The sequence below is a fragment of the Peromyscus californicus genome, unplaced genomic scaffold, assembly GCF_007827085.1.
Source record: "Peromyscus californicus insignis strain IS unplaced genomic scaffold, ASM782708v3 Scaffold_4__1_contigs__length_199733344, whole genome shotgun sequence".
Lineage (NCBI taxonomy): Eukaryota > Metazoa > Chordata > Mammalia > Rodentia > Cricetidae > Peromyscus > Peromyscus californicus.
The window spans coordinates 16797884-16822141 of NW_026294562.1; the positions used below are offsets into that span (position 1 = coordinate 16797884).

The 24258-nt window shown below is 39.3% G+C and overlaps 1 protein-coding gene across 6 annotated transcripts in view; it reads right to left on the reverse strand.

Annotated features, from left to right (window-relative positions):
- Positions 1-24258, reverse strand: part of Btrc (beta-transducin repeat containing E3 ubiquitin protein ligase) — a 189397-nt gene that overhangs the window by 68527 nt on the left and 96612 nt on the right. For 5 of the 6 annotated variants that reach the window (XM_052714910.1, XM_052714906.1, XM_052714909.1 and 2 more), the window contains one exon: positions 12963-13040. The exons of the other annotated variant lie outside the window; for it this stretch is intronic. In XM_052714910.1, coding sequence (XP_052570870.1) covers positions 12963-13040 — 78 coding nt within the window. The remainder of the gene's footprint in view (positions 1-12962; positions 13041-24258) is intronic. 6 annotated transcript variants of the gene reach the window in all.

Here is a 24258-nt window from a genome sequence, read left to right on the forward strand (position 1 = left end):
GAGGCCAGCCTGGGCTATAGCGCGAGATCCAGGAAAGGCGCAAAGCTACACAGAGAAACCCTGTCTCGAAAAACCAAAAAAAAAAAAAAGCATTTAACTATCAGTCAGACATGATGACACACACCTGTAAACTAATCACTGAGGAGGAATGTGAACTGGAAGCCAGATCAGGCTAGACAACCAGTTCCAGACCAGCCTGGATTACATGCTAGACCACAACAGCAAGAGCGAAAGAAAGACTACGTCTGAAGCATACTTTGGAGACGGATTAGAAGGACTGATTAAAAACAGAACTCTAGGAAATGGACACAAATGTTGACTACAGTAGTCTTCCTTCATGGTGAAAAATGCTTTATCTCCCTGCCCTCCCAACAGGGTTTCTCTGTGTAGCCCTGGCTGTACTGGAACTCAAGAGATCCACCTGCCTTTGCCTCCTGAGTGCTGGGATTAAAGGCGTGCACCACCCACACATAGCTAAAACACATTACTCACTCATTCATTCGTTTGGCTTTTCAAGACAGGGTTTTGCTGTGTTGCCCTGGCTGTCCTGGAACTCATTAGACTAGGCTGGCCTCAAACTCACAGAGATTCACCTGCCTCTGACTCCTGAATGCTGGGGTTAAAGCCGTGCACCACTACCGCCTAGCTGCAGTAAGTGCTCTTAACCTCTGAGCCCTCTCCACAGCCCAGTTATTCCTTTTTGAGACAGAGTCTCACAAGGCAGTCCTGACTGTACTTAACCTTGTGGCAATCCTCCTGCCTCAGCCTCCTGCATGTGCTTCCTACCTAAAGTTGTTGTGGATGGTATAGAATCTATACCATAGATGACTGTTCCCCACTTGTCTGTGCTATCAGAATCACCTGGGGGGACTTGCTGAAGCACAATTTCCAGCAGACGCTGACACTGCTGGCCTGGGAATGGTGTTTGAGAACCGACTTAAATGTCTGTGTTGGAATTAAGGTGATGACAGTTAAGCCACAATCGCTTAACATTAATTTTAAAAGCGCTATTTTATGAATTAAGATGTTTCAGATTTACAAAAGTTACAAAGATTTTTTTTTTTGCCCTTTCTCAACTCAGCTTCCCCTAATATGATATCTCAGAGAACACTTATCAAAACTAAGAAACTGGGACTGCAGATGTAACTCGGCGGTAGACTACACACTTGCCTAGCATGCATTAAACTCTAGGTTCAAACCTCAGTACCACAGCACAACACTCAGAGAAGTTAACTTAGAGCCAGGCATGGTGGCATACATCTCCAGACACAGCACTTCAGTGGCTGATAGAAGAGGAGGACAAGTTGAAGCCAACCTGGGCTGTTTAGGAGGGATTTTTTTTTTTTTTTAAGAGAGAGCGAGAGGGGGAGAGAGAGAGGGAGAGAGTCCCTCTGTTTCTCTGTCTCAGAGGTCAGAGGGGGTGTGCATGACTCCTTTGGAGCAGAGGTTCTCAACCTGTGGGTTGCAACCCCTTTGGGGTTGAATGACCCTTTCACAGGGATTGTCAAAGACCATTGGAAAACACAGATATTTACCTTACTATTCATAATAGTAGCAAAATTACAGTTAGGAAGTAACAAAAATAATTTTATGGTTGGGGTCACCACAACATGAGGAACTGTATTAAAGGGTCACAGCATTAGGAAGGTTGAGAACCACTGCCTTGGAGCTACAGGCATTTGTGAGCCACCTGATGTGGGAGCTGGGATCTGAACTTGGATCCTCTACTAGAGCAGGGTCCTCTTAACCATTAAAGCCCCTTCTCCAGCCCTGGGTAAAGTCTTCGATTAAAAAGGCATGTGTGTGAACTTGAGAGTGTATGAAATGTAGACTAACACAGGTTTCAGTTTCTCAGTCTCCTTCTGTCAGCAGCTTTATTTGCATGTGTTTGTCATACCTCCTCAGTCTTCTACAATCTGGCACAAGTTCTCAGTTTTCCTTGTCTTTCATGACTGACACTTCTAAATCAGTTAATCAATAGGATCTCCCTCAACTCATGATGAGAACGAGGTCATTATTTGAAGGATACATGTGAGATGACAGGCCCTTCCTTCTTAGGGCATCAAATCAACAGATGTGTTGACAGTTCTAGTGATGTTTGTCTTGATCACTTGGTCTCACTGTGAATGTGTAATTTCCCCTTTGGAAATTATTAAATACATTAGAGAAAATATTTTGAGGGTATGCAAATAGTTTCTATTTTAAATTTCACCTGCTAATTCTAGTATCCTTTGAAGGATCTTGCCTCTAGTAATTTTCTAATGGTGAATCTTAAATTTCTTTTTCCCTCTACATTTTTATAAATTGGAATCCTTCTATAGGGGAGAGTTGTGTCTTCTCACATTTATTTATTCACTCACTTGTCTGTTTATAAAAGTATAAACAGAATTTTAAAATTTGCTTTTGACCAATTATTATTTTTCAAAAAATTGGTAGGAAAAAAACAACAAAAACCCTTTTCATCTGTAGTCCGAGTTCTCCCTAACAATATTATGAAGAGTTTTGTTTTAAACAAGTTGAAACTTTTCTTGTTTTATTCATTTGTTGAAATTATTTCAACATATATTAAAAGCATTTTTAAAAATTTTGTTTCTTTTATGTGTATGAATGTTTTGCTGGCATGCATACATGTACAATGCATGTGTATGTGTTCCTGGTACCTGAAGAAGCCAGAAGAATACACCAGAACCCCTGGAACTAGAGTTATGGACAGCTGTAAATTTTCATGTGGGTGCTGGGAACGGAACCTGGGTACTCTCCAAAAGTATCAAATGATCTTAACTCCTAAGCCATCTCTCTGGTTCCATTAAAATTATTCTTATGAAATATTAAAATACACATGAATCAATGAACATTTATTGAATAAATTAATAAAACTTAGGCAAAGAATTCTGGTTCTTCCAAGCACAGGGTTCAGAACTGCCACAGTGCTGGCAATTGAGAACAGAGATCCCACAGAAGAGAGAGCCACAGGGAAAGGAAGAGGTCTTAGAAAACACACTTAAATTCTCCTCAAGTCCATGTTTAACCCCCAAACCACACACATTAAGGGAGACTGAGCATTCCAAGGGAAATAGCACCTGGAAGGCTGAAGGGACTGAACCAAGACTCCAGCTTGTGCCCAGGAGAACAGGTAAGAATTTAGATTTGATTCCTACCTCATTAGAGGGATACAGAAAGAACGTCAGGCTTCCCCGAGACACTGAAAAAGACCAGGAGTTGAGATAGAAAAACACTCTAGGTCTATGGGATCTGCTTTGTGCGGATGGGTAAAACAAACACGCCCATCTTTTTCAGATGTAAGGCCAAGGCTCCACACGGTCACACTGAGCTGCTAGTCTTTTCATCAGAGGCAGATTTAGAGTTTCTACAATGAATCATTTACACTATCCACTATCTAATATAAAAATCACCACACTTGTTGAGCAGTCAAGAAGAAATATAAAAAAATGACCTACTTGAACAGCACTAAAGAGGTCTTTAATCTGTTCAATGAAATGATTAAATGAAAGATGATGATCACAATGAGTAAGAAAAACCTAGAGAGACAGTACGGTGGTGTACACCTATAAATCAAGCCTGTATGTAACTCCAGTCACCCTCTTCTTGCACATTAAATCCACAGGCATGTATACCTGTGGACACAGACATACACAGACTTTTTTTTTTAAGGGAAATACAAGACAAATCTGGACATAAGTCAAAGTAACAGAAAAAGAGGCTCTCAGCCAATCTGAAAAAACTGCATATTAAAGTAAGATATTTGAGGAGGCTGAGGCAGGAAGATTGTTGGGAGTTAGAGGCCACCATGGACTGACTACACAGTGTGTTCTACGTAGCATAGTCTATAAAGGTAGACTTTTTCTGAAAGAAGAAAGGAAGGAAGGAAGGAAGGAAGGAAGGAAGGAAGGAAGGAAGGAAGGAAGGAAGGAAGGAGTCAGAAGATTGTATTGGAAGTCAGCCTTCGATACACAGTGAGATGCTGGTTCAAAACAAATGTGGCGAGCATGAAGCACAATTCCAGGCAGAGGGCGAAGGATCAAGAGTTCAGTATCTGAGACTCTGTCTTGAAAAACCAAAACCAGGGGCTGGAGAAATGATTCAGTGGTTAAGAGTACATCCTACTCATGCAGGGGGTCCAAGACGGGTTCTCAGCACCATATCATGGGGCTCACACTGCCTGTAACCCCAGCTCCATGACAGCCAATGCCCTCTTCTGGCATCTGAAGGCACCTTGCATGCACATATACAAACTCCCAGACACATTCACATAATTAAAAATAAAAACAAAATAAATATAAAAAACACTATCCAAAACCAAAGCAAACAAAGTCAGTACTACCTGTTGAATAAATAGGGCACAAAAGATATAAACTGTCCAAAAATCACATAATCCAAACTAAAAATCCAAATAGCTCTACTTATTAAGGAGACTGAAACTGCTATAAAATTTTTCTAGAAAGAAAACTTATAACCCAAATTGTTTCACTGGTACAGAAGGACCATAAATAAATGCCTTCATGACATGGAAGAGGGCAACACTTCCCAATTCTCATTTATAAGACCAGCATAATCCTGACATCAAACTCTGCCAAAGACATTACAAAGAAAACTTCAGACCAATATCTTTAAGTGCACAGAGAAAAAATTCTTAATAAAGTCAACTCGAGTAATTACGACATTAACAGAATGGGGGCAGGGCTCCAGACAACATTTCAGATTTTTAGAAAGTTTTTAACTAGGGGCTGAGAGATGACTCAGCAGTTAAGTTCACACACACTGCTCTTCCAGAAGACTTGACTTCTCTTCCCAGTTCCTGCATTGGGGGGCTCATTACTGTCCATAACTGCGCTCCAAGGGATCCAAGGCCTCTGGTCTTCAAGAGCACCTGAACTCATATGCACATACAGATTTTTAAAAATTCTTAACTAAATTAAACACCTACTTATAGTTTTTTAAAAAGTCAGACACCTGGGAATTAATGGTAAATTCTTTAATTCATAATGGGCATCTAGAAATATCCAACTAACACCATGCTTAATGATGGAAGATTTAACACTATCCCCTGAAAACTAGGAACAAGGGGAAGATACTCTTGTTACATCAATTCAACATACTTTGGAAGTCAAAGTCATTAAAATAAAGCAAGGAAGAGAGACAAAAAGCAACTAAGTTATAAAAGAATTCATAAAAATAAAATTATGGCTGGGCAGTGCTGGTGCATGTCTTTAATCCCAGCACGAGGGAGGCAGAGGCAGGTGTATCTTTGTGTTCAAGGCCAGCCTGGTCTACAGAATGAGTTCCAGGACAGCCAGGGCTGTACAGAGAAACCCTGTCTCGAAAATAAATAAATAAATAAAAATTAAGTAAAATAAAATTATGAGGGCTGGTTTATAGCTTAGTGGCTGAACACATGCAAAAAAAAAAAAAAAAAAAAAAAAAAAAAAAGGTAAAAGCTTTAAAAAATTTTGGAGGGGACCAGCAAGGTGGCTTGGTGGGTAAAGGTGCTTGCCACCAAGCCTAACAACCTGAGTTCTAGTTTAAATGGTAGAAGGAGAGAACCGATTCCAGGCTGTCCTGTGACCTCCACATGTGTGCTGTATGTAGCAGGTGCACACACACATGTATGCACATACAAAATAAAGAAATATAGAAGTCTTTAAAAAGTTATGAAGGGGAGCTGGGTATGGTGGCTCACACCTGTAATACCGGAATTCAGTGGTTGAGACAGGATTTTTCAAGTTCAAGACCAGCCTGAGCTTCAAGGTAAGTGCCATGCCAGCCAGGACCCTGTCTCAAAGAACAAAACAAATTTATGAATGCTAGAATAATTCATTTCATTCAAACTTTCCTCTCCTTCATGAATGACTTTTAACATTAGGGGAACATTAGGTAGAGTCAGAAAACCTACTCTAGCACTAAGTGTCCAGAGTAGAGAATTGCTAGGGATATAGACTTTGCTTTTTGGCAATCCATCTGTAAAATGGGTACATGACCTATTTTATGCTTATGTTCCAAGGAAACAACAGAGACAAGCGGCTAAAATGTGCCCGTCTTTTGACCGCTCTGTAGTTAAAAAGCCTCAGACACTATTTACTATGATAAGATTTCTTCCATTTTAAAATCAAACTAGTGGATATAAATAATGGTTGCAGGCAAGCTGGGCTTTGTCCCCATGCAACATCTGAACAGGTAGCTTCATTGCTGAACCAGAGGCACAGAGTTTTGCGTTGGAGTACTTTAATACGTTTTTATATTGCATATAAAGCACATAAGCATAAACCAGCAAGATGCCTGGCTGAAAACTACCTTCTTTGTGAAAGCAGGCTGTAATTCTGAACAAGTTTTCAATTTTCACAATGCTGCTAGGGTAAAACATTTTAAAGAGTTTAATTTTTTACAATGGATTCAATGACATAGGATTATCTAACAAAGTAATGGCTAATCAATAGAAGGTTTAGTTGTCAGGAGAAACATATAACACACTAAAAGGGATTGATTGCCAGGCTTCTCCTTATTTACTAGAAGGTATATATTTAAAATGACACAAACTTGTTACCAAGCTGCATTCTTTTAACCTTGCAAAGGGCTGCTTAAGAAATCTGTTCAACAGCCCTATAGCAAAACAAGATAAAGTATAATGAAAATGCTTAAGAGACTGGGGGGTGTGGTGGGAGGACAGGGACCTTTAGATATACAGTAACATCAAATCATGTCCCAGGCAAGAATATGGGCTAGAAAAATCAAATTACAAAACAACTCCAGGGAAGCTGAGACTGGGCCTTCCAAATGCCATCCAGACACTGCCGAATCCCAATCCAAGACACAAAGCTCTAACTCAGTGAGTGGTTCTCAACCTTCCTAATGCTGCCACCCTTCAATACGGTTCCTCATTTTTGACCCCAACCATACAATTATATTTGTTGCTACTTCATAACTATAACTTCACTACTGTTATGAATTGCAAGTAAATATCTGATATGTGACCCTCATGAAAGGGTCAATTGATCCCTAAAGGGGTCGTGACCCACAGGTTGAAAATCACTGCTCTAACTGCTTCCCTTCCATGTTGATCTAAGGACAGATTTTTATTTTTTTTTAGAGTGTGTGCAGCTGGGCACAATAGGCTTCCCATTCTCTTTCCCCTTTTCTCCTTTTTAAAAAATGGTGTATCCAGATTAAGCACTGAACACAAAATGAATTGGGCTCATATGGACTTTGACCAGCACATAAGCTATTTCCTTTATAATTTATTCACAGTATCTCAACTCTCTATATGAAAAAAAACTTTTTATGGTCATTACAACCCAGGAGTTCAATAGTATGTTTTCTACTAAGTCAGTGATTACACAATTTATCAGAGAATGATCACACTGAAATAAAAATAAAACAAAGCACTAACCCCCTATACGGTCTTCTTTCCTCCTCAAAATAATTTTAAGAAAGCTGGTTATTAAATTGCTTCTTTTTGAAGAAGGGTTTTTGAAGCTGGGCACAGATTGCCAAACCATGCTGGGACGTTTGTTGTTGTTGCCCCCCCTCCATGTTATTAGGCGCTGAAGAATTCAGCAGAAAGGGGAGTTATATAAACAAATCACTTCATCAGACTCAGATCACTTTTGTCTTACTTAAGAGACCTACATTAATTACCTTTAAGATCTTTTACACAGACTAGTTAAAATATGTACAATTTATTTATTTATTTCAAATGAGGTGCTTCTTCCAAAGTATTAAATAATGTCTACAAATGCAAAAGCATTTTTATAAATAGGTAATTAAAACAGATGACTAAAATTAAGTCAAGCTGCAAAACATTACCCAGAATGCACTGTGGTGTGTGTGTGTGTGTGTGTGTGTGTGTGTGTGTGTGTGTGTGCGCGCTTAATAAACATCTCAGGCAGTTGTTGTTTTTTTTCCCCATCCAAAGCCCAAAGCACTTTAGGAAGAAGAAAGAGGAGGTAGGAAGTTTCAAAGGGTAAAACACAAAGATATAATGAAATAATGCTGAACCCTAAAGTATTTACAAGATAGTCCCTTAAGCATAGTTTGTCATGTTGCAATTACACCTTGCCTACTGCCAAGCCAAAGTGCTTACTATTGCCACTAGAGGGAGGAGTGTCTTAACACAAAGCAACAGCAGATAGGGAATGGGTTTTCTTCAGCAATTATCAGAACAAAGCTCCCTTGGCTGTGTGTACCTTCTAATTACTCAATACAATTAAAATGACTAACCTAAAACAAATAGAAGAAAACACTGCCTGCCTGGTAGCAGGGACTTCATTAAACCTTTCCCCTCATTAATCAAATCAGAAAGAAGAGAATGCCATCATACTCAAACACTGGATCTGATAAAGGCAGTGAATTCTGTGAGGTTTCATTCCTTTCTTTTAGGAGAAATGACTCTTGAAAAAGCAATGTTGTGGTATTTCCCCATCTGGATGCTGCCTGAAAACAAACTGTCCTCCAAAGAACAGAACACCGTATGTCTTCTCTCAGCTTACTGGTTTATGAACGACTTGTCGTTGCTCTTTTGTTAATACACACTCTGATGTCATTTTCTGTCTGTGATGTGCATCTTCTTCCTACTTGCCCAACTGTAGAAAGGAGACAAGGCCATTCATGCTTCCGTTGGCTCTTTTAATGTTACATTCCTCCATGGTGATGTTTAGAACAATGTAGGGATTTTTATCAGGGGAGAAGAAAATCTCAGGCAAGGGAAACAGTTACTTATTCCTTCCAAAAGACTTATGTAGCTCCTTTTGTAAGGCCCAGTCATTAACAGAAGACGACAACAGATTTCATTTTTCTTTTAGCTGACAATTGTGACTTTTTTTTGCAGCAATGTGCAAGGTGTTGAAAACCTGGCAGCTGTTACCTCCTGGGATGAAGATACTTTTTTATCCTCCCTTGACAGTTTAACTCAGTGGGTCAGCACCTTTAAAGACTGCAAAGTGTCCTTGAAGAGGATGGAAGCTTGAATTACTGCTCCCTCCCTAATCAATGTAAGCCCTCACTGCAGGTGAAGTCTCCATCTTTAGAGGTACGCAGGGGAGGGAAATGTAACGCCCTGAGCCAGATGGTTTTTATCTTGTTTTTAAAGAATAAAGGAACAAGCTAACAAGGGAGACAGCTACTTTGTTAGCTTCTTGGCCTCTCTCATGGCTTTGCATCCCCAGGGTTCCAGCTACACAAGAGAAAGAATACAGGAAAATGTAAACACTTAAAGAAATATAACTAGAGGGCTGGCATCACGCTGCTTTCAAAGAGTTGAGAGAGCTCCACTAAATGCTTTATTTATCACTGCCCACGTTCTCAGGATGGTAAGTGGACACACACACAAAAGGGGTGGAGGACGGGAGAAGAATTAGGCAGCAGCCACAATTTACTCAATTACTGAGAAAGGGAGAGCTGACAGATCCTATTAGCCCCAATGTGGGCAGAGAAGAGTTGCATGTTGTAATGCTACATTTTCAAGAAGTAAAGAGCACTTTCACATATCTTCTCTGGCCTTTGCCTCCCCTGACCCCCACCCCATCACACATGGAATAAAAACTATAAAACAGCGGCTATGGTTTCTACAGCTTCAGTTTAGGAGTCAAAGTAGAAAGAAAACTGTATCTATGTCACACTTTTTAAAAGTTCATATTTAATGCCAAATGATGACAAAAGGAGTTTTTATCTTTCAGCTTTCTCCTTCACTGTTTCTGGTAATTTTCTGTCAAGTTCTGGAAGTGCTATTATGGTAGTCTGATAACACAAGCCAAAAAGTAGTCTTCCCTTTTGTGTTTTAGTACAAGATGGCTGTTATTTCTAAGTTTTAAATGTTTTTTTAATTAACCAGTGAAACCATGAACATTTTGATAACTAAAATATTATATTTAATAGACATAACTTTCTTTTACCTTGTGTTAATTTTGTAAGCTGTATTTTCAAAGAATCTGCCCATTTTTATCTATTCAATTTTTGGCATTAAGTTATTTATATTATCCCATTATTCTTTTAATGTCTCTAAGAATTATAGTGATAACCCTTCTTTCAGCTCCTCTAATATGAAAAGTTTTCCAAATTAATATTAGTAGTCATGTCCCATCAACAATGGCAAATCTTTGCCTGAGAATAATCTATAAACTATAAGGTTTAGCTACAACAATATTAAGTAGTTAAAGCACAAGTGAATTTTTTATATTTAAGGGTAAAAGATTCCTGAAATTTTATTAGAAATATGTGTAAATGGATTTCAACTTGAGAGACTGGCCCCATGAAGCAACACTCCCTTTAGGTTGGCCTTGACATCTTTTTATCTCTAGATCATGACAATAGACAAAATAGCAAATGGCATTTCCTTATTGTCAAATGCAACAGAGAAAAAGAGGAGTTTAAACAGCTTGTGTATTATGTACTAGCTTAAAAACAAAACAAAACAAAACAAAACAAAACAGCAGTGGGGTAATCAAGTTCAGGGCAGTCCCGGACAGCTGCCCTGTGACCCGCTTCTATTGACCCCTGCTATTCATCACTCTTTCCCAGATTGAGAGGGCAAGCTCCTAGGGAGTGACCACCACAATAGACAGACACAAGCCAACAGTAATCTGGTTCGAGCAAAAAACCAGATGGCACTGCAATAAATTTACAAATCTCCATTCATGGGGCTGTTAAAACACCCAGAAGCTAAAAGGCTCTGAGGGCCCCAGGAGGATCTCCTACTTCCCTAATTCTAAAGGCCATTTCTCTTTCCAAGAACACTGAGTTCATGCTCTTCACAAAGAGAATGGAGATAAAACCCTTTACAAAGAAGGGAGGGAGTGGGAAAGCCTCATGACCTAATTAATCTCCAGAGCTTGGATCACAACCCTGAATGACAGATATTAGAAAAATCATTCTGAAGAAATGGGGAGGGGTTAAATTAAAGTGGAGGGGTGAAGAGAACCTGGTAAAACAGCAATGAGAAAAAACATTCAATCTTTCAAATACTGCACACAACAGATCTTGCAAGAAGAAAATGATTCAATAATGTATGCATTTATTTTTAAAATGAATCAGATTAGTCCCATGTGTGACCTGCTGGTCCATCTGTATGTGCTGGACTTAATAGGCACGATTCTCTCTCTTGCTTCAGTTTGAAGTATGAGAGAGATAAATTTAGTTTAATTTTCCACAGATCAGCCTATCCATTTTCCAAATGGACCATCTGGATCAGCCTATTAAAATTAATTTATAACTTTGCAGAGTGAAAATTCGTTTGTTAGCTTAAATAAAGTTGCCAAAACTTTTTGTCGCATCATTGTTTTTTGACAGTTGCTTCTGTACAGTGGACAGAGAGTCTCTACCTCCAAGTTCACCTTACTTACATTGTTCTATTCATTTAGCCTACAGATCTGGTGTCTATCTCCAAACAATTAAACTAACCATTTCAACATCAATTTGTTTGTTTGTTTTGAAAGCTTTCTATATTGACTCAATTCTATTTAAAACAATTATTTTTATAAAAAAAAATGGGAAAGTGCTTATCCAAAAAAGTGTTAACATATGATGAATGAAAAGTGATTGTGGCATGTTTTCAAGTACTTTCTTTTTAGGTTAAAGCTATGAAAACTGGACTCTGAAGGCATAAGTAGAAATATTTTGGAAATAGTAAGGTCTGAGTTCCAAATCAATGAGAAGCTCTGGTCAAGGCTAAGCTCTTCAAGTCTCTATTAGTTTCATCAGTAAATTGGAAATCATATATCTACCAACTCAGCAGGGGTATCACAGGACTAAATGAAATAAATTTGTTCATTGTGGGTATCCATCAAAAACCACATCACTGCTCTCCTGTGTCCTAGAACAAGGCCATAAACACAACAAATTAAAATTATTTATACTGCTGCTCGTACTCATTTTATACAATTTTATACTAAAAATGATTATGTGACATTTATTTTCTAGCTATAACAATTTAATAAATAAACAATTTAATGACTTGTTCTGTTTCTAGTAAATAATGAAGATATTACAGGTTACAGTAGTGAGGACTTTTTTCAGTCACTATTTTGGATATTTTAATTAAAAAAAAATCGTAAGACTGAACTTTCTTTCACAAGTAAAATACATTAGCTCTGGGAAGCAGGGCACAGAAACCTAAGGAAAGAGATTTATAGTTTTCTCTTTTTCTCCCCTATGTGTATGTACTATGCAAGTATGTGTGTGCATGTATGCAGAGGCCCTCAATCACTCTGTACCTTATTCACTGAGAACCTCTCCTGGGATCCCCTCTCTCTGCCTTCACAGTGCTGGATTACAGGTGGCCTGCCACACTCATGGGTTCTGGGGATCTGAAGTCTGGTCCTCATGTTCCCATGGCAAGCACTTTACCCACTGAGTCATTGCTCCAGTCCCATAAAGAAGGTTTTAAAGTAATCATCAATAGTGGACTTCACTTCTAGAAAAACTAAATAAATTAAACAAATTCAAATGAAAGGAAACCATCTTTGTTACAGATCTGTTTATTATTATTATCATTATTATTGTTATTTAAATGTATGATGAACCTTGGCCAGTCATGAGGTACAGGCTTATAATCCCAGCACTCAGGACACTGATGCGGGAGGCCTTCTAACCTGGGCTATTAAAAAACTACTTAATTTAAAATTAAAATGTGTAAATAATCTTTACTGGGAAAAAAATATTAGTGTTAACTATTCCATGTCCATTCTACAAAGGTCACCTTTCCTAAACAAGACCTTTTTACTTCAATTTAATTATTTACTATATATACAGACTGTCTTGTACTTTGGCATCCAGGATATTTTTAAATGATTGGGAAATAATGTTACCTGATTGAAACTGATAGCTCCGGCAGACCGACTTCAGAATACAAGGCTCTTGATTTAAACTCCAGTGTTTAAAGAATGACAGGCAGGGGCTTCCTGTGTTTTGCTTTGTTGTTGGAAGCTTTTTATTTTAAATAAGACTGAATTTCATACCTGTCTAAGTGAATTCTTCTCTGGTATTATCTTCCTAGGGGGTTCGCCATTATTACAGTCTTCTCTCTCTGAGGAATTCTGTGAAAGAAAGTAAGCTTTAATTCAGTTCTCATTATCTTCAATCTTATTCTGTGGGAGTAAACTGAATTACATTTCTAATTCTGTAAGCTAGAACACCCATGTATATTTATGCATTTGAAGATTTATATACATACAGATATACACACATGTAAAGGAAACCATATGCCCGTGTATATAAATAAATTCATGTTGGGATCTGGGTAGAAAGAATTCTGTCTGTTTAAATGCTACCCAGGAGGATCACATTGACTAGAAGTCTAGTTATCATACTTTGACACTGGGCTGATAAGAAAGTCCTAGGTCACATTTAGCTGATGACAATTTAAAGCATAATGATTACTTTCTCTCTTAAGTAATCAGTCTTCAACTACTGTGAATGTCTGTTTGATACTGATCTCCTAGTCTGGACTTGTAGAAGGACCAATCTCTTGTTCTCATCTCACATTTGACTTTTTTACACAAACGCAGCGTGGTTCTTATTAACACAGGTAACATTTAATCTAGGATTTAAGTTTAGGGCCCATTTTTTTGTCACTATCACTTCAAACAGTAGCTACAAGATCCTAAAACGTCAATGAGATTTTTATATACTAAGCAGGAACAATTAAATTAAAAACAGATTCAGAAGTGCTCAAAATCAGCTGAGCATGGTAGCTTCTGCCTTTAATCACAGCACTTGGGAGACAGGCAGGAGGTTCTCTTGAGTTTCAAGTTTGAGTCCAGCCTGGTCTGTCTAATGAGACCCTCTCTAACAAACAAACAAAATAAGGACAACAAATGTTAACCACTGACAAAACAAACACAGAAAATCCCAATTACATTTATTTGAATTCTCGATTAACAGTAACAGTTTACAGCTCACAGATGACAAATTCATTACATTATGTAAAAATCATCACATTATAACTGGAGATACTTTATGTTTAGATTTAGGACATATTTCCTGAATCTAAATATGAATTTATCTGGAAAATTTCATACATGTATAAAATTATTATATAATCACCACTGTGCTATAAACCAATATATAATACACTCTGTTTTGGGAGAAGAGAAAGGAATGAAAACTGCCCAAAGAGTAGGGAGAGATAGTTGAGTTAATGACTATAAAGCACTACAAACGAGGACACTAGGTACTATTGTTTTCAACACAGGGTCTCACTCTGCAGCCCTGGCTGGCCTAAAATCCTCCACTATGGAGAAGGATCATGGAGAAGAATTCTTAACAAGAAAAAGGAAGAAAAACCTGTAAACATTGTCAGAGCTAGTTCTTTTTGGATAGGTTAACCAAACACTTATTCTGGCCAATCCACTAAAAGAAAGCCAACCAAAATGAAAAGTCCAGCACAACAGTTACATAAAACAGAGGTAGCAAGGCTAAGTGATTAGGATATAAGGGACAAGGAACTGGTTGTTGCCTAATATTGAAGGAGAAATGTGGAGTGCTAGTGATTCAGAGATGAATAATCACTCCCAACATGAGAGTAACACGAATGATGAAATTGTCACATGGGCCTAATAGGTCACCTTGGTGGTCCTCAGAAACCTCTCCACTAACACCCAGACGAGCTCAATTACTTACTGTCTGCACCCTTAGTGAGAAGGAATCCCAACAAGAAAAGTGCCCAACTGCTCTAGTCAACAAATTAAGTTACAGTCAATAAACTCAAGAGTAACTCGTTGACACAGGGAAGAATCACCCAGGGACTACTAACCTAGCAGGTGAATCTTTTATAAATAGCAGGATTGCTACATAATTTCAAATGTATCTCCCTAAGACACTTAGAAAAAAATAGTAACTCTACAGTGAAGAAGTCTGGCAAATAACATTAATAATACATCTCTTGATCTAGAGAGATGACTTTGCAGAAGCTCTTCCAAAGGATCAGGGTTCAATTCTCAGCATCCACATGGCGGCTCCCAATTATCTGTAGCCTCAGTTCCAGAGGATCTGATGCCATCTACCGACCTACACAGGCACCAGGCACTCGGCACAAGGTGCACAGACATGCATGAAGGCAGAACACTCACACACATACAAATAAAAAGGTTAAGAAGATAGACGAACACATTTAGGATGAATGAATTGCCTTTGAGGTTTCCTTACCACGAACAGGAAACCTCTGTTCTGGGTTGGGGAGAAGGCTAAAAGGGTAAAAGCACCTGCTGTGCAAGCATGAAGTCTGAGTTTGGATCCCGAAATTCACGTAAAGCTGGACACTTCGGACACCTATAGTCTCAGTGCTCTTCTCAAGACAGGAAGCAGACAAGCTTGTCGGCTAGCTAGCCTGCCAAACACAAGAGTGAACAAGACCCCGCCCTCTCCTCTCAAACAAGGTGGAAGGCAGGTGAGGCCTGACATCCCAGGTTGTCTTCTGACCACCATATAAGTGTGGTAACACTTAAGTGTGCGTGCATGCGGCCCCTCCACCTATCTACTCACTAGGACAACATCAAACTAACCCCCAATGAGGGAAATCCTATAAGACTACTATTCTGAATTCAATAGCAACAAAAAGCCAAAGCCATAAAATACAAAGCAATTGTTTCTGATTAAAATCCCTCCCCCCATAAAGGCCAATATTGAAAAACTGGGGAAAAAAAATCTGAGTGAGGCCTTTTATATATGCTAATATTAAATTCTAGAATATTTCCCAACTTTATGTTTCACATTCATTCTTTTTGGATTTTTTTTGGGGGGAAGTATATAGCTATGTACCTATAACACAGTCAAGTTCTGAAACAATTTTACCACACCCCCAAAATTTTATGGTCAACCTTCTCCCCACTGAAAACCATTTGTTTTGTTTTAGCTCAAAAGTTTTGTCCTTTCCAGAACATCACACAATGGACTATATAACACAATCATTTGAGTCAGTCTTTTTCCCCCCATCCAACCTAACATTTTTCAGATCTACCCAGGTTGTTATTATATAAATTAGTATTTCCTTTTCTCCTCCCCTCATTTGAGGCACAGTCTCAACTGCAGCTCAGGTTGGCCTGGAACTCATTATATAGCCTATGCTTAAACTCACAGCAACCCTTGGCAACATTAGAATCTACATGTGTAAATAATATAAAGGGATTATTTGTACTATGTTTTCAACTTTTCTGTACATCTAAAAATATACCTAAAAATTAAGCAACAAGCTACTATCATTGATCATAACTCCCGTGTTCCAGCACTTGGTCCCTAGTTGGTCCCTGTTTTGGGAGTTCTAACCTCTAGGTGGAAGAGGAACGGTTGGCAGCAGTGGATCACTGAAGGCGGGCTCAGCCCTGCTTCCACCATGGCACCTCTGCTTCCTGCCTCTCCTCACAAGGACCAGTCACCACATGCTCCTACCACCAGAGACTGAGCTGCTCCCGCTCTCAGGCCTTCCTGGCATGATGGACTCTTCACTGTGAGCCGAAACAAAAGCCTCCTCACTTAAGCTGCTTCTGCCCATTACTCTGTAAAGGTGATGAGAAAACTAACTACTGCCGAAGTCAAACCCAGAGCACACTGTGTTAGGAAATGGCGGGGCGTGGGTGGGAGGAGAGATGTGAGTCGAAGAATTTTAGAGGCGAGCGGGGGACTCCAAAATGTAACTGAGACTTTTTCTCTTTTGAGACAGGGTCTCATGTAGCCCATCTCCACTGGGATTGGCTATGTAGCTGGGATATATATTCATACATACCACCAAATATGACTTTACGTGACTCTAGAAATTAAATCCAGGGCTTTGTGTCTTATAGGCAAGCAGTCTAGAAACTTCTAGAAACTTACTATACCCTCAGCACCTGAACTTACATCCTGTCACAAAACCCTAAGCAAACCTGACTGCCGAGAACAATTCACTTCCAGCAGTCAGAACACTTCATTACAGTAAATAATTGGTTCAATGTGTTTGTAGTCCTTGAGGAAAAAAAAAATCCCCGAATAAAAGAAATTCTTCAAATAGTAGCACTATGCTAAATTACATCTGAAAAAGATTCTAGAACCAGCAAGATGGCTTCCAGATAAAGGCACTGGCTGCCTGACAACCTGACTTCCTTCCATCCTTAGGACCCACATGGTGGGAAGGAGAGAACTGACTCTCCCAGGCTGTCATCTGACTTCCACACACAAGCCATCACACACACACACACACACACACACACACACACACACACACACACACACAGAGGGGTGTGGGGAGGGAGGGAGAAAGAGATTAAAATGCAACAATTTTATAAAGATTCTATACAGCTTGTTACCTTTTATTAACCCAAAGGTGTCCCACCTTCCCCTGGCTTGAGTGCTTAGAATTAAAGAGGGATGTAATTCTTCTTCTTCTTCTTCTTCTTCTTCTTCTTCTTCTTCTTCTTCTTCTTCTTCTTCTTCTTCTTCTTCTTCTTCTCTTCTTCTTTTTGTTGGTTGTGTTGTTTTTTCGAGACAGGGTTTCTCTGTGTAGTTTTGGTGCCTGTCCTGGATCTCGCTCTGTAGACCAGGCTGGCCTCGAACTCACAGAAATCCGCCTGGCTCTGCCTCCTGAGTGCTGGGATTAAAGGCGTGTGCCACCACTGCCCGGTGAGGGATGTAATTCTGACTGAAGTTTGTGTGTGTGTGTGTGTGTGTGTGTGTGTGTGTGTGTTTTGAGATAGGGTCTCAGATATAGCCCAGGCTGGCCTTAAACTCCCTAGGTAACCCAGGCTAGCCTTGAACTCCTTGATCTTCCTGACTCATCTCCCTTGTACTGGGATTGTAGGTGTACCACCATGCCCAGCACTTCAGTGAAAACTTCAAACTGGAAGTCTTCAGGTTGTGGCATCTGCAGACATAATACTGATGGGTAGGAGTAGTGTACGGAGATGAAATATTAATGAAGAAAATAATTTTTAAAGGTGAGATACTGTTAAAGTTCAGGCAGACCTCAAATACATTATTGGAAAATATTTTCAGAAGTAACCCAAGATGAAGAAGTAACCACAAAAAAAGTTCAGAGATGGCATGGAAACATAAGCCTTTAATCCCAGCACTTAAGAGGCTGAGGCAGGAGGACTCTCACAAGCTCAAGGCCAGCCTGGCCTGCACAGTAAGCCCCTGCTCATAAAAGGTTTAGATATTAAGTTACACTGTCTTAAGATCAGCACACCCCAGTTTAAAGTGTTCTTTACAGCTGACTTCTAGACCAGCCCCTCCACCGTCTAGCTTTCCTTCTGGTCCCAGACTTAAGTTCCCATTACTCATTATTTTCTTCATCACTCTTTGTTTTCAGCATATCTGAGTTTCCAGTAGACAGTTTACCCTCCTTTGATTCAATTTTGAATGCTTCTGTATTCCAACTGCCTCCCCTTTAGTCCAGACCGACACCATTTACTTTTGACGTGCTCTCTGATATCCTTACTTCAACCTGTACCCAACATAGTATACACACTACTGTCAGAATTGCCATGCTAAAAAGGTTATTTTGTTACTCAGAAACCCTTTAAATCAGGCGTGGTGGCGCACACCTTTGATCTCGGCACCGGGGAGGCAGAGGCAGGTGGCTATCTATGAATTCAAGGCCAGTTTGTCTATATAGCAAGTTCCAGCACAGCTAGAGCTATATAGTAGAGAGATCCTGTCTCAAAAAATGAAAAGAAACCTCTTCTAGTTCTTATATGGTACTTACATGTCTGACCCAAACTTAAATCATTACAACACTAGTAATTTGGCCGGTTTAATTGACAAAGCATTGCACCATCTGCACAGCATTATTTATCATTCTTCAAAGTAAGAATGAACTTATGCCTTTGCTAATGCTGATTCCTTCTCTTTTCCTCACCTGTATCTTTCTTTCTTTTCCTTCCTTACCTTCTCTTTCTTTTTTCATTCTTTCACTCCCCCTTCCACTCTGTCTCCTCCTTCCTCTCAGACAGGGTCTCACTATTTAACTGAGGCCACCCTCTATCTGTGACAATACTCCTGTTACAACCTCAATTGTTAGGGTTATAGTATACTGTGTATACAGTATACCTGGCTTTTTCTCTTTTGAGACAGCTTTGTTCTATAGTCCAGGCTGACCCTACACTCAGTATGTAGTCAAGGATGGCCTTGACATCTCATTCCTCATATCTCAGCCTCCCAAGTGCTGGGGTTACAAATGTGCAACCTCACACTTGGTGCATTTTTGCTAACTGTATTCCCTCAATGTATAATAGTAGCCTTCTTTCCTAATATCTTCATCTATTAAAATCTAAATTCAAAGTCTGGTGAGATGGTCCAGTGAAAGATGCCTGCCACCAAGACTGATGACCTGAGTTCAATTCCTGGGACTTACGTGGTGTAGGACGAAAATTAACTCCTGAAAGCTATTCTATGACCTTAATACATGCCAATCCTGGCATGTATGACCATAACCCCCAACCCGTCTCCACACACAGAATAAAATGAAATAAACACAATTTTAAAAAAAACAAACCTTGATTCAAGTGTCAACTAAAATACCATTACAAAAAAGTTGGTGATTATCATTCCCCAGAGTAATTAACGCCTCTGAATACTGATCTCCAATTGGGCACTTTTTACTATCACGTATCTTGATGTCCTATCTGATCTGTTGCCCTCCGAAGCTGGAGCTCTCTATCCTCCATCAGTGCTGGAGGTTGCTGGTGAGTGTTCTACCACTGAGCCACACTCTGGCCCCCTATGTCATATCTGTCTATGAACATAGCTCTAACCTGTGCTGGGAAGTTTCTCCAAGACCAGCCAATGGGTCCATTTCCACATTCTAATAGTTCAACACAATGAGTCTATTCTATGTTTGTTGGATTGAGTATTATTGTCTGATTGCTTGCGCTCTCTCTCTCTCTCTCTCTCTCTTTTCTTCTCAAGACAGGGTTTCTCTGTGTAGTTTTGGAGCCTGTCCTGGATCTCTCTCTGTAGACCAGGCTGGCCTTGAACTCACAAAGATCCACCTGGCTTTGCCTCCAGTGCTGGGATTAAAGGCGTGCGCCACCACCGCCCAGCCTGATTGATCTTTCTTAAACACCATTAACACCACGATGATCCTTTTCTCAAAACTTTTAGTGGAGGCTGGTGAGATGGTTCAGTGGGTAGAAGTACTTGCTACCAAGCCAGACTGCCTGAGTTCAATGCCTAGGCCCCACACACTAGAAGGGGAGAACTGGCCTCTTCAAGCTGTCCACACACACACCCCAAAACAAAAACAAAACCTTTTAGTGGCTGCTTTCCTGAAACCAAACATTCTTCAGTTTGACTTTCTGGACCTTCTAGAACACAATATACCCGGTTATTTCCTTCAACTGTATTATTTTCTGCTTTAGTCAAATAAGTCTCTTCATATGCTACACAAACTTGTCTATGATACTGAATCAGAGTGAAAGACTCCTTAATTCTACTCTAGCTCAAGTGACAATTATAAACATAGGAAAATTATTTAAAATTATTTAAATTATCCTTAAGATGAGGTTAAACGGTCATCTTTGCTAAGAAACAACATAACAATTCCATCTACTGAAAACTCCACATTTTTATCTTGATTCATATAATCTGGTGCTCAGATACTTTGTTACTCTCAACTAATCAGTAAGAAAGACTGCTGGGTAAAGTCTTATACCTCCCTCCACATCTCAACTCATTTCATAAAATAGGGATAATAGATGCTCAATTAATAAATAAGATCCAATCAGGATAAGGTGATGTACAACTTTAATCCTAGTCTTTCAGAGGCAGAGGGAGACAGATCTCTGTGAGTTCAAGGCCAGACTGGTCTACACAATGAGTTCTGGGCCAGACAGGACTACATAGAGAAACCTTGTCTTCAAAAAACAAAACAAGCAAAAACAGCATCTTTTTCAAGATTGAATGGTGGGACATAGCTTGAACGAGTTTGAACAGATGCCATTTAGAAGTAAAACAAGTTTCAAAACTAGAAGTAATGTTTTTCCACTTATACTTCAGGACTTTTGCTTTTTTTTTTTATACTTATTTATTCAGTGTGTATGGGTATTTTGTCTGCAAGTTTGTGCCTGGTAACTATGGAGTACCAAACAGGGTGTTGGATCTTGTGGGACTGGAGTTACAGAAGGTTGTAAGCCACAATGGGGATGCTGGGAATCAAAATCAGGTCCTCTGGAAGAGCAGCCAGCCACTGTCATATCTCTAGTCCCAATGTTAAAAGTTTTCATTGGAATAAATAAAATGATTCTATAACTCAGATAGTTATCATCTTAGAAAAGCAGGTAGATTTTGTTGAATGTTAACACTGAATTTGAATCCTTTAAAAGTAGGACCTGGGCCAGTGAGATAGCTGATAAGGTAGAGACACTTGAATATGGATGACCTGAGTTCAATCCCCAGGCACCACAAGAAGGCAGGAAAGAACCAACCAAGAGTTGTCTTCTGACCTTCATATATTTATTCATCATGACATGCACAAGCTTGTACATATGCACACACACAAACACTAAAATAAGCAATTAAAAAATAAAGTCTGAACCCAACTGTTTACTGTTATGTAGAATGGCAAATACACATGGAAAAAAAAAAGAACCTAAGACTAATTTCTAATAACCAGCTGGAAAATCATGTAACGAGCTTTGCAGGCAACTGGAGTAATACTTTTCCCCATTAACTTGTTCTGTGACTTGGCAGTAACTTTAACCTCCAAATGCACATGATTTCCAATTTACAAAAACAGGAGTTATTCTTTTACAAGGTTAAAAGGTAATTTAGCTACATAAAAACTCTTTAGTGAAGGGTGACATCTCTCTCTCTCTCTCTCTCTCTCTCACACACACACACACACACACACACACACACACACACACACACGAGAGAGAAAGAGAGAGAGAGAGAGAGAGAGAGAGAGAGAGAGAGAGAGAGAGAGAGAGAGAGAGAGAGAGGTGGTTTGCTAATGCCTATAATCCCAATACTTGGGAAGCAAAGGCAAGAAGATCACTGAAAGTTCCAGGCCAGCCAGTGCTACAAAGTAAATTTAGAGGCTTATTGGAGATTCCTATTCAAGGACCTGATTTTAGGAAGACCTGAAGTGTCCTCATAAAATGATCCTCTCTGGCATGGTTCTACAGCCAATGCTTCTCTGGCAAGTTTACCATTTGGCATACTCAATATTAAACGACAGCCATATCAAACAAAGTCTGCACACAGTGGTAAACTTCCACAGAGCCCCAGTCCAAGTTTTCAAGGAGTGTCATTTTTCAGCAGTGTATAGATCCAACACAGTGGTAGGAACCAGACAGAATGGGAAGCACTCACTGGGAGAGAACGGCCATCAGTGCTGCCTTACTCCCTATGACAGAAGTCAAAAAACCTGCCAAGTGGGTTTCTCCCCCTGCTACATTGTTTGACACTAATTATAAAAATGCTACAGATGCAGCCTTTCTCAAAATGCAAAGGGACTGTGTGTATTTGCAAAGAACAACTATTTTTTATGCTTCCAAATTCTTAATCCTGTTTGGAGCTGTCAGTGGGGGTTAATGGAAGCCTTGGATAGGAGAATTCCAATCTGGTTGGCAGATGGATAGGTTGGTTATAGCTGCATAACTATGTCTTGCCTGCAGGCACAATTCAGAACACTGTTAAAGCAATATAAAGTCTCTGTCAAGCTGAACCATTTGGATCAGTAGCAAGGAGAAATAATAATAAAAAAGAAGTTCATTTCTGGGCCTTGTGCATTTATGCTAGTATGCAGAAACTGATTAATTGTCATAGTGTGCTGGTCTTCCATACCTCAGATTTCTACTTCTGGAGGAGATTTTGCATGCTAATATAATCATTCTCCCTCTTGAGACATTAGCAAATAATCAAATGAAAAACAGGATCATAATTTACTGAGATTCAAGCAATTCTCTATGCAAATTTGACTTGTTATTGCTGCTGCCTCGTTAATCTGAATGCCTTTGACAAACTCCTTTGATTTATGAACTCATGACAACTCCAATGTGTATATATTTTGCTAGATTGACATTATCATTAAGAGTGGGTGGACTGAGCTCACATGAATGGTTGATTTTATTCGCTGGTGTCTGCTGCTCAACAGCTGAGCATCTCCTCCTCACAAAGCCCCTGAGCGGCAGGCTCTTCCCATCTTCCCATCCATTCATCATCTCGATGTTAATTGGCCCAGGCTTTAAGCAAATTTTCAACACGATTTAAAGGCACGATGACACTGATTACTGACCCTCTGCCATACGGTGCCTATTGATTAACCTGACAGAGATGATGAGCTTGAGGGAAACTAGGTGTGTGGGGACCTCAGGGGGAAAAATATATTGTCTATGCAGGCAAACACTTGTCGTTACCTCACAAGCCAGAATTTGCACAGCACAAAGTCTTCAAAGACACTACTGCTTTGATACCTACAGCTAACACAGAAAGGGCTTTCTGTATTCAGAGACGTTACAAATATGTCATGTCAGAATACACTGACACATTCAGTATTTAGAACAATTCCCTAGATAGATGATAGATGGTTGCCTTTCAACCAATTACACTTGTGCTAGCTGTGTGTGTGTGTGTGTGTGTGTGTGTGTGCGTGTGTGTGTGTGTGTGTGTGTGTGTTTATATGTTAAATTAGAAGTACTGGGGTGGCCTGGTAGTATTTTATTATATAAGAAAAATAAAAATGAGGAAACAAATTTTAGAAAATAGAGGAAAGAAGGGAGGGATTAAATAACCAGGGCCAGTCCCACCATGATTCTCTCATGGTGCTGCATTCTATCATGAAAAGAAGAGATTTTTCTCAAAGAGAAAGAAACCCATCAACTTGATTTCACAAATTGTTTTCTGTTCTTTGAATACCACAACCTAATTCTAACTGCCAAACTATTCACAGAAATTATGAGCAGAACATTTCTAAATAAAGCAAAATAATATTAGAGTCTAACAGACATAACATAGCCCTTAATTTCTTGCTTCCCTGTATTCAACAACTACTGTGCAAATTGTTTACTTGGAGAAACTGAACAATCTTTGAGGTTAAGCTTCAGAAAACCTAAATTCTTTATTATTGAGAAGAAAATATAAAGATTCAAATTAATAGTCGATGAGTACATATATTAGCAACAAACAAAAATCTGCTCAAGATATTGCTAGGTCTGCAAATGTACACAAGTTATACTGCACACCATCAGGGTCAGAAAGAACATCTTTAGATAGGGACAGTTATTATTTAAAACAAAGCCAGCAAAATATCCTCCCTCTGGCCACACACATCACCTTGTTTAC